This window comes from Symphalangus syndactylus, chromosome 13, assembly GCF_028878055.3.
Source record: "Symphalangus syndactylus isolate Jambi chromosome 13, NHGRI_mSymSyn1-v2.1_pri, whole genome shotgun sequence".
Taxonomy (NCBI): Eukaryota; Metazoa; Chordata; class Mammalia; order Primates; family Hylobatidae; genus Symphalangus; species Symphalangus syndactylus.
This window is the reverse complement of record NC_072435.2, coordinates 100667262-100683576: the sequence shown is the minus strand read 5'-3', so window position 1 is coordinate 100683576 and position 16315 is coordinate 100667262. Positions and strand designations below refer to the sequence as shown.

Genomic DNA, 16315 nt, shown 5'->3' with positions numbered 1-16315 from the left:
AGGATTACCACAAACCTTTAATTTGTAGAAAATGCAATTACCTGGGAAATGCAATAAAGCAAAATGCAATAAAACAAGATATGCCTATACCTAACTACTAAGATTAGATGTTAATCCTCAAATATTTTTATCCATTTACATAATTTTTCTGAAACTCTTACTCCAAATACAAGTAATATACTATTAATTTTGTTGGCTACTAGATAAAGAAATACTTTAGTACTCTAACAATAATTTTAAGCCAAAGCACTTTTTAAAGAAAAATATATTCAACAGTATATTATAAAAGTGTCCTACTGTAATTCTGAGCTTTGTCGTCTAATATGAGCCCAATTGTTACAGCCTGATACAGACCTACTTACCTGGAATATCATTCCATCCAGTAATTGCCCTTCTAGCTTCAGCAAGAATTTTTCAAATGGCTTTAGTTTTTCTTCCTGAATTCCAAATTTTGAAGGATTGTGATGGACAGATTTCAGTAACCTTGTGGAAAATTAAGAGAAACATCTTATATCTACCTAATAAATTCTTAAATTAAAAATTAAAAATTTTCCTGGAAGTCAAAATTTTATGTTTATATTTCTTGTTTGGCTCCACATATTTGAAAATTTGAACACAACAATCCTAATAGATTTTCTTACGCTTTTTAACATCATCTTCAATCAAAATGCCTCATACTCTGTACATACCAGACATTTAATAAGTACTTAGAACATGAATAAACCATGGTCTAAAAAAAAATCAGGGTATATAATAAAATAAAATGAAGCTCAGAAACGAAAAACTGTCGGGCTGGGCATGGTGGCTCACTCCTGTAATCCCAGCACTTTGGGAGGCCACATTGGGCAGATCATGAGGTCAAGAGATCGAGACCGTCCTGGCCAACACAGTGATGAAATGCCGTCTCTACTAAAAATAAAAAATTAGCTGGGCACGGTGGCACACACCTGTAGTCCCAGCTACTTGGGAGGCTGAGGTAGGAGAATCACTTGAACCCAGGAGGCAGAGGTTACAGTGAGCGGAGATCACGCCACTGCACTCCAGCCTGGCAACATAGTGAGACTCCATCTCAACAAAGAAAAAGAAGAAAAAACTGTCACCTAAATAGAACCCAAGGAAAAAAATAAATCTGAGTCCTAAGCTAGGCAAATTAACTTTCTACTACTATAAGAATTAGAATGCTTTATACAGATATACTCATCCCAACAAACTCATGTGAAATTAAAGAACAGTTACTGTATTCATAAAAATATTTGATATGAGCTCCTTCTAAATATCAATCCCCAGGTCTTTTAGAAAAACTGTATTATTTATATTTGTTTACTTTTCACTAACACAAATACATTAACCAAAGAAAGAAACATTTTTAAATATTTTAATTGGTGTACCTTTTGTACATAGTCCAGTGGTCTTTCAGTGTGATATGATTATCAATAATTTCATCCAGGGTGAGCAAAACTGTTAGCAGTTCTCCCAAGTGCTCATACATAGTCTGTCAAAAAACCTTTAATGATTATCATTTAGTCACTAGTTAGAAGTTAAGCCTCATGTAGACGTTTAAAGTAAAATCATTTGGGCTAATTACTGAATTAGTAAAAGCAGTGGGTAAATCAATTTATTCAGCTACAGGTTGGATCCTCAGAAAGGACTATTAGTCTTTTAGTCTTAAACAGAGAACACTTTTCTCTTTTTAAGATGAACAAAATTTCATCCTTAATTGCAATAATGCAGATTTATTTCATTGTCCAAAGAGATCATTTAGAGAATCTGCATTAGGGCACTACTGGGAAAAACTAAGTTACACTGATAATGGTCAATAATGACTCATCAACTTCACAGATGAAAGAGAACAAATGCAAACATACACACACACACACACACACACACACAATAATGACTCATCAACTTCACAGATCAAAGAGAACAAATGCAAACACACACACACACACACACATGCACACCCCTTTAAGAGTGTTGCTATGAGTGTCATACTCTCCAACCATAAAAACTCCAAAGTAAAATATAGTAAAAATTACAGTTTTACAGGTCAAGCTAAATGTCTTTTACCTGAAAATGAACTCCAGTTGTCTCTATAATTTTGGGTGCAATCCTATAATAAAACAACAATCAAGTTAAAAAAAAACTTTCCTTTTTGTCACAGTTTATTCTTATTTCAAATACACACAGGAGCAGATGATCTTGGAATTTTAATATTTATTAAGGCTCTAGTCATTTAAAATTTAAGAGCATCAAGTCCACTTTCCCAAGAAGAGAACTACTTTGTGCATACTATTAGGATGGTGCAAAAGTAACTGTGATACAAAAACAGCAATAATTTTTGCACCAACCTAATAGTATTCTTGCCTATATCCCACTCATGGGTAGGGCTATGATGATAGGTGACCTATGAATAACCTTACCCATTTAAACCCAAATGATGTATCTTGGGATAGAGGTAGAGAAGTATTAAAAGTGGTATTCATATCTTTCTAAACTATTAGAATCTCTCAATTAACAACTAGAATTTTTATTATCCTATCCAAACTGGTCTTTAGGAATGAGTCCTCTCTTCAGTTGGGTTTGTTTGAATTCTCATCCCTACTGAAAAACAGTGCATACTACTAGAATTATACCAAAGTCAAAGTCAAAGAAAAATTCTCTTCTACCTCCTACTCATTTTGCTCAACAAGTTTTAAATAGTACTTATAATATTAAAGCACATATAGATATTCTACAAGATAGAATGCATATTTTAAATTTAAACACAAAATTCAAATAAATTTCATCCTTCTAGGGCAGGGGTAGGATGAGGGGGAGTCTTCTTAGAACTACCCATCAGGTACTGCAGGGGGTGGGGGAGCTATACTCTCATTCTCTCCTGCCATGAGAGCTTCAGTGAAAAGACAGAACATAAAATAAATACCTAACTGAGGGGGAAAAATGGGAGAATAAGAAAGTTAACACTCCAGTATAAAGAGTTTATATGCAGCATGGCATAGTAAGAACAATGAATGTGCTGGTGACCAAAAGAAGAGTGCCAAAATTGCTAGGGACTCTTGTTATCTCTTCCAGGTCTCAGTTATCTCTTCTCATCATTAATAATCCCTAGACATAGAGCTAAACAAAGTTACTGTATTAATTAGATTGTAAGTGTGGAAAAAAATTTTAAGTATAAAGAACTAATCCAATGTGAGATATTATTTTGTGGTAAAACTGCAAGAGCTCTACGAAAATGTGATCGTTTTTCTTGATTTAGGGTAATGGTCCAGCAGCAGCCAGGCAGTACCACCTCCTCAGTGGCATGAGCACCACTTCCATGAGGCTTCTCCAAGCTCCCAGATTCTGGTAACCTCAATCTTTTCCTTTCTGTTTTCTGGATGGAGAGGTGGTATCTGTTTCCTCTGGATGAACTCACGGTTCTCTTTGTCCTTTCAGCCCTCCAACTCCCATGTAACCAATTCTCCATATTAAATCCTCTTTTTTAATTTAAATAAATTTTACTGCGTATATTTAAGGTATATTTTACTGGGTATATTTACGATCATTAGAACTACTCACAAAATTTCTTCAATGTAGATTCCCTAGCTCCATCCCTCAAGATTCTGTAGTCTAAGAAAAGTCTCAAGTGACTCCATTAGAGTCAGGCAACCATTCGTGTAAAGAGGAAAGGAATAAAGAGAGAGAACACAGAACATGTACTAATTCCATGTTAGCCTTCTATATGGTCAAATTTCTTCCAGATTGTTCTGTAGACACTCTCATTCAGACAGATAATGGGTTGACTCACCATGGCAGAAGGTCTTACTAACCTACGTATTATACACATCAAGTAGTGTTTGAAATATCATAAGTGTTCAAAGAATGCTGAATGAAAGAAAAACTATTTCAAGGCATTAATTTTAGAAAGAACATTTTCTACATCTCTATTATAAAAGCAAAAATATTTCTATGATCCATTACTTGTTACTGATATAGAGGGCAGCCAACTGGTGGACTACGTTCATCACCACTTCATAGCACCTTGTAACAAAACAAGACAGTTCCTGAAATGACAAGGTGGGTATATATTACAAAGTTGCTTTTTAAATCTCACCATTTTTTACTGAATTTTATGGTAACAACTCTAACAAAAACAAAACAGTTTTCCAATAAAGCCTCCAGTTAACCAAAAGCCAGACAAGTTCAAGCATCCCTCAAGCAATCAATACTTAACTCACCTCCTGCATTCCAGGGTCGTTCCTATCTCTTTGTTCCCACTGCATTTCATTCATACTACTATTTCAAGTCTAATATTGTAGTTACTCATATAATTCCTAAATGATAGGTGCTGTCTCATTCCTTCTTTGAATATCCACTGCCTAGCATAGTGACTAACACTCAACTGCTTCTCAATAAATTTCTACCCTTTTACATGAATAAACATCTGAGTGAATGAAGGAGCTCAGACGCTGCCAGTATAGACAGCACAACTATGGCAAGAAGGGGTTTCCACAAGTCACTGTAAAATAACTTCAAACACTGATCAACTGTAATCATACCTATAAGCAGGCTTGGCACACAGCAAGTGAAATGTTGTATCACTTATCCTAGGGATATGTTTGTCATTAAATAATTAGCTCCTATCTAACATATCCTAGACTTTCCGAAAATCCATTTTCAGAAGCTCTCAACTTTTAAACCTATAGAAACAACGTGTATCTGAAGTATTTGAAACCAAATTAAAACTGCTGATCTAAATTTTAAGCTCTATGAGAACAGGAATTTCTGTTGGTGTTGTGCATTGCTATATCACCAGCACCAATAACAGTTTCTAGCATATACTAGGCTTACAAAACACATTTGTTGAATTTTAAAAATGGAAGTTTTATGCAGCTGTGAGATCTAAAAATGATGTAAAGCATTTTTTAAAATGAAAATGCATAACGCATTTTATTTTTAAATAGTCATAGTTTTACATGTCCTATTAAACTTCTAAAAGTTTAATAAAAGCAAAGATGAGAAAATGCAGGACAAACCGAAAGAACAAAGTAAAAAGGCAGAAACAAGCCCAGATATACATACAGACTATATAAGATAGACCTAGAAACAGAATAAATTAAGCAATTAAAAAACAGGTATTGTCAGACTGCATTAAAAAAGCAAAATTTAGATATATGTAGTTTTAAATAAACCCAACTAAAACATGACACTGAAAGGCTGCCAGAATGGAAAAAGATAAATCAAGAAAACGTTAACTAAAACAGAGCCAAGGCAGCATTATTATTATACTGTCAGACAAAACAGACTTGATTAGCATCAGTATAGTAAATTGCTATGCATGTAAAATACATATACATACTCATTTACACATAATCATGAACATAGCTAAGGTCACAAATGACGACAAAAGATTCAATTTAACAGGAATGATTAACAATTCTAAACTTGTACACACTGAATAAAATATCCTCAAAATGAAAAATGCAAAGTTTCCCCATTTACTGGGACCTTACCAACTACATTTTTTAGACACCTTGCTGGAAAAGCAGCCAGCAGCAGCTAGGCAGTGCCGCCTCAGCATGGGCATCAGTTTCATGGGGCTTCTCCAAGCTCCCAGATCCTGGCAATCCCAATCTTTATCCTTTTTGTTCTCTGGATGTAAAGGAGGTATCTGTTTCCTTTGGACTACCTCACTATTTTCTTTGTCCTCCAACTCCTGGGTACCAGTTCTCTATATTGAATCCCCTCTCTTCTTATTTAAATACATTTTATTGTGTATATTTAAGGTATACATGTTATGGGATACACACCGATAATAAAAAGGTTACTATAGTGAAGTGCAAATCCATCATCTCACATAGCTAACTCATTTTTTTTGTGGCAAAAAACAGCTAAAATCTACTCAGCATGAATGCCATATATGGTACTTTTATTATCTGTAATCCTCATGTTGTACATTAGATCTCTAGACTTACTCATCTTACATAACTGCTACTTTGTATCCTCCAAACTACATCTTTTGAAATACCTTGTATGGAGTTTTCTAGACAGGACCCTAAATAACACATATCATAATATGAACAAAATGCTCTCAATTAGATCCATTAGGCCAAAAAAAGTAGTAAAGATATGAAAGATTTGAACAGTATGTTAGCATGCCTAATTTGATGAAATATATCAAATCTTGTACTCAACAACCAGAAGGGAGGTGGGACTATGGGTATTTTTTCCTTAGCTTCAATTTTTCCTTTTTCACATTGTACATGCATTTGTTTGTATCATAAAGAGAGAAGGAAATAGAAGCGATTTTATTCTTTTGATAAGAGTAAACCAAAGGACCTACAATCATTAAAACTGGCAGTGATGGGAAGCTATCTAAACTGAAACAAGCTGTTAGAAGCATGGAGGGCTACCGCTTTAAACAACTTCATCATTGCTCATGTAACAGCTTAATTCTCTCCTATCTGTTAACAACTTTTCCTGATACAATTTATCTTTTCCAGTGGGTAGAAAGTTTAAATTATTTTAAAAGGCATAGTGACAAGCTGTCCATAAAGGAATATATACAGAGAAACTTATTTTGATAGCTTTTTCCTCTAAAAATACTTGGAAATCTTTTAGGAGTTATGATCTCCTAAACTATAATTCAATGCTAATTAAGTGTCTTATCCTCAGAGTACACATCTTTGGTATTTGAAGGTTTCAGAACTTTTTACGTGTTGTGTAATTTACTCAAACTTTTCAAAGTAAAAGCTCAGTAGAAAGTAAAAATCAGTTACCTGTAAGAATGAAATAAATCTCCCCATTTGAATTTGGCAATCACCTTCCACCATGCTGGCATCTGTAGCTGTAAAAGGCAACATGAATAAGCATATTTCATTTTTTAAATTTAAATTCAATCAATACCAAAAAAGGGGGAAAAGTTGTTTTTTTTTTCATTAGGACATCTTTTACTCTGCATAGTATTGAAAATAGAATTTTTACACCAAAGAGAAAAATCAGACAATCATTAATCAAATAATTAGAAGTATTTGCTTCACTATTTAATGAATTCAAGGAAAATTCTCATCTAGCTACAGTACTTTGTAAAGTACAAAGATATCATAAATTTGCTGCTGCTTCATCAGATTTTTTACCTGTTTACCAAACATACCAACAAATAATATGAATGCTTATTTTTCTCACACTATTATATAATCATGGTAGTCCTAAAATTGTCTGTTAACTTTTTGTTCAATATCAAAAAGGCATCACAATTTTGAATTTTAAACTTACCTCCTTCTCCATAAAACAAGAGACCATTGTAAAATTTAGTTTCAGCCTGTTTTTAAGAAAAAATTAAAATAATTTTAAAGGTTGTTTTGTTTCCAAATTCGTATGCTCTCTTAGATCTGTATATTCAGTAATAAACAGAGGGCTACATTATTTGCATACAAATTCATTTAAATTCAAAACCTGTTTATAAAGCAATTCATCTTTAGAGTAACAAAAATATTACTGATACTCAAAGCTGTATTTTGATTCCTTTAGCCTTTACTTCATCTTACCTGACCACCCTCACTGTCCCACATCCTCCCATTAGTTCATGGGAAATAAAGAGCAACCACATGGTATCAAAAAGCAGGAGAATAAAATATGAAGTTTGTCAACTTCTACCAGACTTTTAATGGTTCTTGGGTAAGGAAACACAACACTAAATGCATTTTAAGAAAAAAAAATCAGTTTTCTCTAGATAGCCAGTATATATGGCAGGTAACACAAACTCTGGAGGTTTGTAAACCTAGATTCAAACTGTTGACTACCAGTAAGATGTTATGCAAGTGACACTCTCTTTAAGCCTCAGTTTCCTCATCAATGTCTCACCTACCTGCTGGGGTTACTATAAGGATTACAGTGTTAGCCTGGTGTTTCACACATACTAAGTACTTAATGAATGGTAGTCCGTATTAGTATTACGTTAAATAAATAATTCATTCAACATTCAATAAATATTTATTGCACACTGTACATATATAAACACATACTTGCTTCTAAATGATGTTTTTAAAGTTTTAAGACAAGAATTCAAATAATTACCTCATATTTTAATTTCTTGATTTCACAACAAAGTGCAGCATAAACAGTGATGACTTTGTTTAAGACCTAGTTTCATGAGTAAAAAAAAATAAAAAGTAAATTGTAATAGATAACTAAAACATTTTTTAAATAATTTTTCAAATTTAGGATTCTGTACCTTGTTTTCAGTCTTTATGAGTTCCAAAAGAGAAGACTGTTCATAAGGCAAAAGCTACAGAAACAAAGGAAAAGAACATTTCTTTTTAATTTGAAAAATAACCGAAATTTTAAAAACACAAATTGAGACTAGCTTTATTCGACTTAAACTTGTGTTAGATCCTGTACTCAACATTAGCACCATACCAACTACTTCATCCAAAACAATCTCATTAGACAACACATAAAGAAAGAAATGGCCCAACATGATACAATCATGTTGCAATGACTCTAGTTGTCCTATGGAGCATAAGGTGGCTGATTATGAGTGCAGTATAAGAAAATGCAAGGTAATAAGGTAATGGTAACATTATTAAGCTCCATTAGTTATGATCATGGGGAAAAACCTCTCATCATTTTTGAATTTTCTATGCAGCCACAAATTTAATAAGATACTGTAGCTAAAGGGTCAAAATAAATTAAGAATGAAACAAGACAGAAAATATATCTTTTCTTGTATAAATCCATGCTCAGAAACACTTAAAACAGTATGTGGAGTTCACTCCTAAAGCCCGTTCAATTTCCACCTCTTCATGATCATTGACTATATGTGATCTCTTTATCAAGTGAAATCTTAGATCTCCCTTCTGGTTACATACTAACGACTAACTATTTATGCAAGTAAGTTATTATATACCCTTTCAAATTAGGTTGTAATTTTTGTTTACAGAGATTTTATCTGAGTTTGTGGTTTTTCCCAAAATACTAAGAACCTTGTATAGTAAAAACAATAAAATAACTGCCCAATAATAGAACTTAAACAGAGGTTCCAAAGAGAGCAACTGCGGAGACGGAGTCTGTCAGATAATAAGATTGTAAAGATTAGAAAGCTTCTGTAAGGGAAGATAAAAACTAAGAGATAATTTCACCCTTCTATAAAATCTGAGAGTTGAGACAAAAAACAGATTTTATAATCCTATCTAGAAGAGGCCCTTAAAGCCCAACAGCAAGTTTTAAAAAAATCAACAAGTATTATTTAATGGTGAGAAAGCCCAACAGCATCTCTTTAAAAAATCAACAAGTATTACTTAATGGCAAGTGACAGATATATGAAACTTATTACCCTCAGAGACAGTACAGGTTGAGAATGACAGTTTCCTAGTAGAGTTCCTATAACTTACATACAATGATTCTCATAGAATTCTTGAAGAACAAAAAGAGACAATTACAAATTTGGGGGGAAGATTTTTAAAGTAAGGCTAAGTCTACCCAGCCTGCAAGAAAGAAGTCAAAGGAAAGTAATTTCAGTTTACAAATATATAAAGTATTTGTGAGGCAGTTTAGGGTACTGAATAAGGGCACAGGCTCTGGAGTCAAGCTGCCTGATATTCATCATTTAACTAAATGTGTCACTTAATTGACTAAGTTACTTTTCTATGCCTTAGTTTTCTCATTTACAAATGGAGATGACATTGTATCTACTTTATAGGATTGTGGTGGGAATTAAAAGTCAGTATTTGTCCTATAATGCAATACTAAAAAGATAACCCAATTTAAAAATGGGCAAAGGATGTGAACAGACATTTCTCCAAAGAAAACAGACACATGGCCATAAGCACATGAAAAGATGCTCAACATTATTAGCCATCAGAAATGCAAATCAAAACCACAACGAGCTTTCATATTCACTAGGAAGAATATAATCAAGACAATAAAGGCTGGCAAGGATGTAAAGAAACTGGAACCCTCATGCAGTGCTGGTAGTAATGTAAAATGGTATAGCCATATTGGAAACATTCTGGCAGTTCCTCAAAAAGTTAAACATAGTTACCACATAACCCAGGATTTCCACTCCCATATATACATATGTATAAAATATACACATAATGTATATACACATTTTATATATAATATACATATATATGTCTACACAAAACATGTGCCCAAATGCTCATAGCAGCCAAATAGTAGAAAAATCCAATGTCTATCAACTGATGAATGGATAAATAAAATGTGGTTATCCATTCCTTACAATGGAATATTATTCAGCAACAGCAAAAAGAGAAAGTACTAAAAACATATGACAACATAGATGAGCCTTGAAAACATATTAAAGAAGCCAGCAACAAAGGAGCACATATTGTATGATTTCATTTATATGAAGTGTACAGAGGAGACAAGCACATAGAGATAAAAAGTAGATTGACTGGTGGTTGCCTAGGGCAGGTATGCCATGGCATGAACTAGGGGGTTGATTATCAAACGGTACATGGTTTCTATTTTGGGGGATGAGAACGTTCTAACATTGACTGTTGTAATGGTTGCACAACTCTGTCAATATGCTAAAAACAACTGAATTATACAACTTAAATGAGTGAATTGTATGATATATGAATTATATCTCAAGAAAGCTGTTATAAAAACAAGTCAGTGTGTGACTTAGGACAGTGTGTAATACATAAGTGCTCAATAAAATGTACATTATTTTTCAAGTGGTGACAAACTAATTTTAAAGATAAAAGAAATATTTCAAAATGGAAAGAGTGACATATTTTATACATTAAAAATTACTCACACATTAACATCTATATAGCATGAGAGAACTTTTCAGAAATGGTGAAAATATTCTCTATCTTAATTGGGATATGAGTTACAAGTGTTTGGCAAAATTAAGAGTATCTGTGCATTTCACTCAGTGTAAAATAGCCTCAATTAAGAAAAAACAAAGCCTGAATATTCTATCCAGCCCTCATTTTCTTAATAATGAATATCAAAGGCAAGCTCAAAGACTTGGAGTTTGTGTCATTCTTTGACACTAAAGGCTTTGTGTTTGTGTCATTCTTAAACAAAAAACACACACACATTTAAAAACCATCTGCATGGCTTAGAGAAAAGGAAATCAACAATTTTCTCCAACTTTCATTTTGTTCTTAGATTTCAAATAAAAATTCTTTTTCCATTTTAAAAAATTATGTTTTCAGGATATAGTATGTCCAGAAAATATATACATATATTTAAAAAAAATCAAATCAAACCTTTAATGCTATAGGATCAAGATTGAAATCCCAAACATCTCCAATTGAGTCATCCAGAGCGTCCTCAATTCTTCTCAGTTGAGAGGTATACTCCTCAAGAAATTTCCCATAATTCTTAAGTTGGACTTCGGCATGAATTTCTAAGTTTAAATTTTAAAACAGTATGTGATAAGTACAAGTAATGAATTACAGGACATTTACTTCAAATAACCTCAAAAGTCACGCAAAGCACTGTTAATTATTACTCTGGAATGTCTGGACTTCCTGAAAATAAAGTTTCAAAGTTAAACAACAATTCAGCTTTCAATCTTCTCTATACACGAAATAATTTTAAAAGTAGTAGATGTTACCATATATAAAGTTACTACCTTAAAACCCTAACATATTATGAAAAAGTCACTAGCCCATCTACCCCATAATAGAGGGCTTTGAACCAATCTGAAAAGTGCCTTAGACAACTCAATGTCCTGATTCTATCTTTTAGCCATAAACAACTCTTTTGCAAAAACACATATTCACGACCTGAAGGTGAAAAAAATCTGTCACAGAAGTAACATTTAAAAATGTAGTTTTTAATTCTATACACACTAAGGTTTAATACGCCTAAATATTTTTAAATGGAGGTTTTAGACCTCCATTATTTCTATAATATCTAAAATTTAACCAAGATATTTGTTAAATTATTTAACTGTCATAATCAAGTTGGAAAAACCAGCAAAGAACACTGCTTGACTACGGAATACTATGCTGTTCTTCACAGAATTAACTCATTCATAGATAACTTTAAGGAATCATTGGAATAAGCTGCATTTTAAAATATGCCTATTCGTCAAAATGCATGAAAGTATTTCACGTCACACATAAAAATTCATTACTTGTTCCCAAAGGTAACAAATTCAACTCCAACTCAGTTTCTTTTATTGATATGTATAACTTTATTCAACCTTTGTCTTCTAAAAAAGGTAAAAATTTGCTCTCCTCAAATTAGCAATGTGAAGCAAGTAAGATAAAGTGTGTTCTGACTCATGCTGTATCAAAGTATAAAGACCTAGCCCCCATTCTCCCTTATTCTTCAACCATAGTTTTAAATCCGGTGAATCCATTTAGTTCATTAAGGTTTCTGTCTTATTATAGCATTAATCTAGGCAATTTTGGAAAACAATTAGTGTAGATATGATTCACAGACCAAAAATTAATGAAAGCCAAGCACAGGGAGGTATTATCTTCCCTACAGCTTACATATAAAACTGCCTAGATTCTCAGAACCCCAAATAGTTGTCTTATTCTCAACTACACAGCAAATGACCAGTCAAAGCTGCATTTGACCAGCAAATGACTTCTTAAAGACAATGCTAGGCCGGGCATGGTGGCTCACCCCAACACTTTGGGAGGCCAAGGCCAGTGGGTCGCTTGAGACCAGGAGTTCAAGAACAGCCTGGGCAACATGGCAAAACCTTGTCTCTATCCCAGTTAAAAAAGAAAAAATCAGCCAGCTACTAAGGAGGCTGAGGTAGGAAGATCACTTGAGCCCAGCTGGTCGAGGCTGCAGTGAGCCCTGACAATGCCACTGCACTGGGCAACAGAGTGAGACCTTGTCTCAAAAAAAAAAAAAAAAAAAAAAAAGACAATGCTAGAAAAACACCATGCCCATAAATCACTCCTTTAGTATGTTTAGGGATTCACAAACAGGCAACAGAAAACCTAAAATAACATTAAAAGTTCCTTGTTGGCAATAAACGGTTGTAAAATTGGTGAAAAGTTAAATAACAAAAGTTGAGATAAGAACTACATGGTAATTTTTTAACAGTAAAAATTCCAAAAACCTACTTAACATGCTCATCTTTGTCAACAGACTGCATTCCTTGTTTTATCTTTTTATCCCTAATATCTAGCACAGCCACTAGTTGTAGAAAGTATCTGTTGAGTGAATCAGACCATTCTACTCCAGGCTGAACCATTTTCAAACCCAATTAACATACTCTATTCCAATTTTTTTTGAAGATACCAGTTCGTCATCTTTGTCCATAAAACTTCATATATGACAAGGTACAGTTCACTTTATAACAATAAATACAGAATCCTCTCCACACAAAAAAATTAAAGATTTTGTCACTATCTCCAAGGTTAATTTTTATGCTGCATAAGAGCTAATACCTTATTGCCGCCCAGGCTAGAGTGCAATGGCGCGATCTCGGCTCACTGCAACCTCCGCCTCCCGGGTTCAAGCGATTCTCCTGCCTCAGCCTCCCAAGTAGCTGGAATTACAGGCGCTCGCCACCACGCCCAGCTATTGTATTTTTTAGTAGAGACGCGGTTTCACCACGTTAGTCTGGCTGGTCTTGAACTCCTGACCTCAGGAGTGTTTTGTGAAAAACTGCAACCCATCCTGGATGTAGCTCACTCTTCTCTGAGAGACTTGTAAAACCTAATTCATCTAACTTTGTAGGCATTAGTCTCTCTTTGTAAAATCAAGCAAAATTCATCGGGAATTTTTAAAAGCAACGTTCCACCTTTTGGGAAAACTATGAGGGAAAAAAAAAATCAGAAACAGCATGCTCCGATCTCTCTTAGATCACTTACACAGATTACTATCACCAAAGATAAGAAGCAGATTGCCAACTTGTATTTATCTCAAGTAGAGTTTCACTACAATTAATCTGGCCTCAATATTTTACTGAAAGAAAAAGAATTTGTTTATTTCGGGATGGACTTCTAAGTTAAAATCAGACAATTCGAGCTTGTGAAGCAAAATCTGAAGATTTGCTGTAATTTTTGAAGCCTTTATAGCTGCGATGGAAACTGCAGAACATCACTGAAAAATATCACTTAGCATAAATAAAAGGCCTGGAAAATGATAAAATGACATTCACGTGTTTATTTTCGCGGGGTGAAAAGTTCTTTATTCGCTCCCTTCTACGGTTATAGCAACGCGATGGGAAAGCCACCCAAACTTGCAAAAGTTGATTTGGAAGGAAAAGAAGAAAAACAGGAAACCGAAACAGGAACCCAGACATCAGCGTCCTCCAGAGCTGAACGCTCTGAGAATGTGCCGAAATCCCCAAGAGGCCACAGACAGAAGCAGCCTGGGCTCCCGGGGCCGCTGGGCCTCCCGGGCGCGCCCCGCCCAAGCCCCGGGGCAGCTGAAGGGGGACGCCGCTCCCCGCGGGGCACCGCAGGGTCCCCAGGAGAGTCTCCGCCTCACACGCCGAGCCCTGAACGGGCAGCCTGACCCGCCGTGGCTGGGACCCCAACCTCGAAAGTAACGCTGGAGAGCGCGTCCCTCGCACACCCCAAGGGCTCTGAAGTGTCCCGCACCAGACAGCTGCGCAGCCGTCCCTCTCGCAGGAGCGCTGCCCAGGACAGCGGCGGGCCGGAGAAGCGTCCACCCGCAGCCCTCGCCCTGCCGCTCCCTTACTCTGCGAGCCGTCGTCAACGCGGTCAAACTCCCAGTCCGGGGACAGAGTCTCCACCGCCATCACCCCGGCGCCTCCCACAGACACAGCCCCAACCAGCCCGTGCGGCTACGACGGCCTCACCCCAGCTACTGTCACAGCACGTGACTTCCGGCCCCGGCCCCGCCTCCGCTCGCGAGGGCCGGCCGGGCTCGTTGCCCCTGCGACCGCGGGGGCCGCTGGGAAAGCGAGTCCTCCGCCATGGCCGAAGGCGGCCGCCGTGGCGTCGGCAGTGTCAGCGTGCGTCCTGCGACCCGGCTTGGGCTTCGCCACCATTCACTGTGCTTCTCAAGCCACTTCGGCACTCTAATTTCGCCCTGCTCTCTCTAGACGATTTTTAATACCTGGGAAAGTTACTCCTCAGTCTAACCTAAAAAGGGTAGAATTGATGGGGTGGGGAATTAACAGGAAGGCATGATCCTCGAGGATAACGCTGACCAGGCACTTCTTCCAACAAGCCTGTTTCCCTCCCTGTCGCCAACGTAGGAGTTCCTACAGCTCTCCCGTTAGTCAAGACGTTCTGTGCGAGAGGAGGAGTTACTTTATGAACACCCTAACGGGACCTTACGACCTCTTCCCCGCTCTCCACTTAGTCCTTTTAAAAACGCGAGGCGGAATGAAGAACGCTATTGAAGTACATTCTGAAATGATCCCACCTGCAATTTGGATTTTTGGAGAATCGGGATCGGTGTAAAATTCTACATGCACACATGTATTTGCACAAGAATATTTATAGCAACGTGGTTTTTAATAGGAAACTATCTAAATGTCCATTACAAGTGAATTACATAAAGCTCAATACATCCATACTAGGAATCACTGAAGAGCTGCTAAAATAGATGAAATATATTTATAATGGCATGAACAACCGACACAAGACAGTTTCAGAGTAATGTGTATTTGTGATTACATTTATGTTTTTAAGTTGCACAAACGCATATGTGCCTATGTGTATGTAAATTCATAGGAAGACAAATCACAGGATGGTGGTTACCTGGGGAAAAGTATGTGTTGGTGAGTAACAGGATTTTCAAGTTTTGGTATGTCTACTTATGTGTTTTGAATCCTTAACAATGAGAATTTATTAAGGTTTTACTCGTGTAATCTTAAAAAGAACAGAAAAGAACTAATCAATGTAGGCAAAAGGTCTACTTAAGAGCATTCTTCTGAGGTCATTGGATCTGCCCTGGGTTAAATGTTTATTGAGTGCCCACTGGGTACCAGGCACCAGGCTAGATGCAGAAACTATAAAACAGGTAAGAAAATTGCTTTCTGACGCTATGGCAGACTTAGTGGGCATTTCAGAAAGAAAAAAAAAATCTTGAAAATAACAGGCATCCTTAGGGTCTAATGGCTGACAAACTTTTTTCCTGTACTTTCTGTGTGACCATGAGTTTGACTTTCCTGGATTCTTAACATTTGCATTAAATCACTGTAATTAATCTCCCAGCAGCTCATTGTGATAAATTGGACTTACAAGTCAGAACAATTTGAATCTATAAATACACTAATCTATTAAAGTTAATAGATTAGTAGCAAGAGGCAGTGTCATGTAATCATTAAAAGCACAGTTTTGACTGCCAAATTGCCTAGGTCCAAATCCTGGCTCTGCCATTTACTAACCATGTGATCTTGGGT

General features: G+C 35.9%; 1 protein-coding gene across 4 annotated transcripts in view; it reads right to left on the bottom strand.

Annotated features, from left to right (window-relative positions):
• WASHC4 (WASH complex subunit 4) overlaps positions 1-14790 on the bottom strand; it is a 60772-nt gene extending 45982 nt beyond the window's left edge. For 2 of the 4 annotated variants that reach the window (XM_055239481.2, XM_063615207.1), the window contains exons 1-10: positions 14641-14786; positions 11226-11365; positions 8213-8266; positions 8056-8121; positions 7255-7300; positions 6759-6826; positions 3961-4043; positions 2068-2110; positions 1389-1492; positions 363-483 (exon numbers count right to left, since the gene is read on the bottom strand). In XM_055239481.2, the coding sequence (XP_055095456.1) occupies positions 363-483; positions 1389-1492; positions 2068-2110; positions 3961-4043; positions 6759-6826; positions 7255-7300; positions 8056-8121; positions 8213-8266; positions 11226-11365; positions 14641-14701 (786 nt within the window). In that variant the 5' untranslated portion in view covers positions 14702-14786. Of the gene's footprint in view, positions 1-362; positions 484-1388; positions 1505-2067; positions 2111-3960; positions 4044-6758; positions 6827-7254; positions 7301-8055; positions 8122-8212; positions 8267-11225; positions 11366-14640 lie in introns of those variants that run through there. The other 2 variants (XM_055239482.2, XM_055239484.2) reach the window with 2 other exon arrangements.
• Between the last annotated feature and the right edge of the window lie 1525 nt (positions 14791-16315).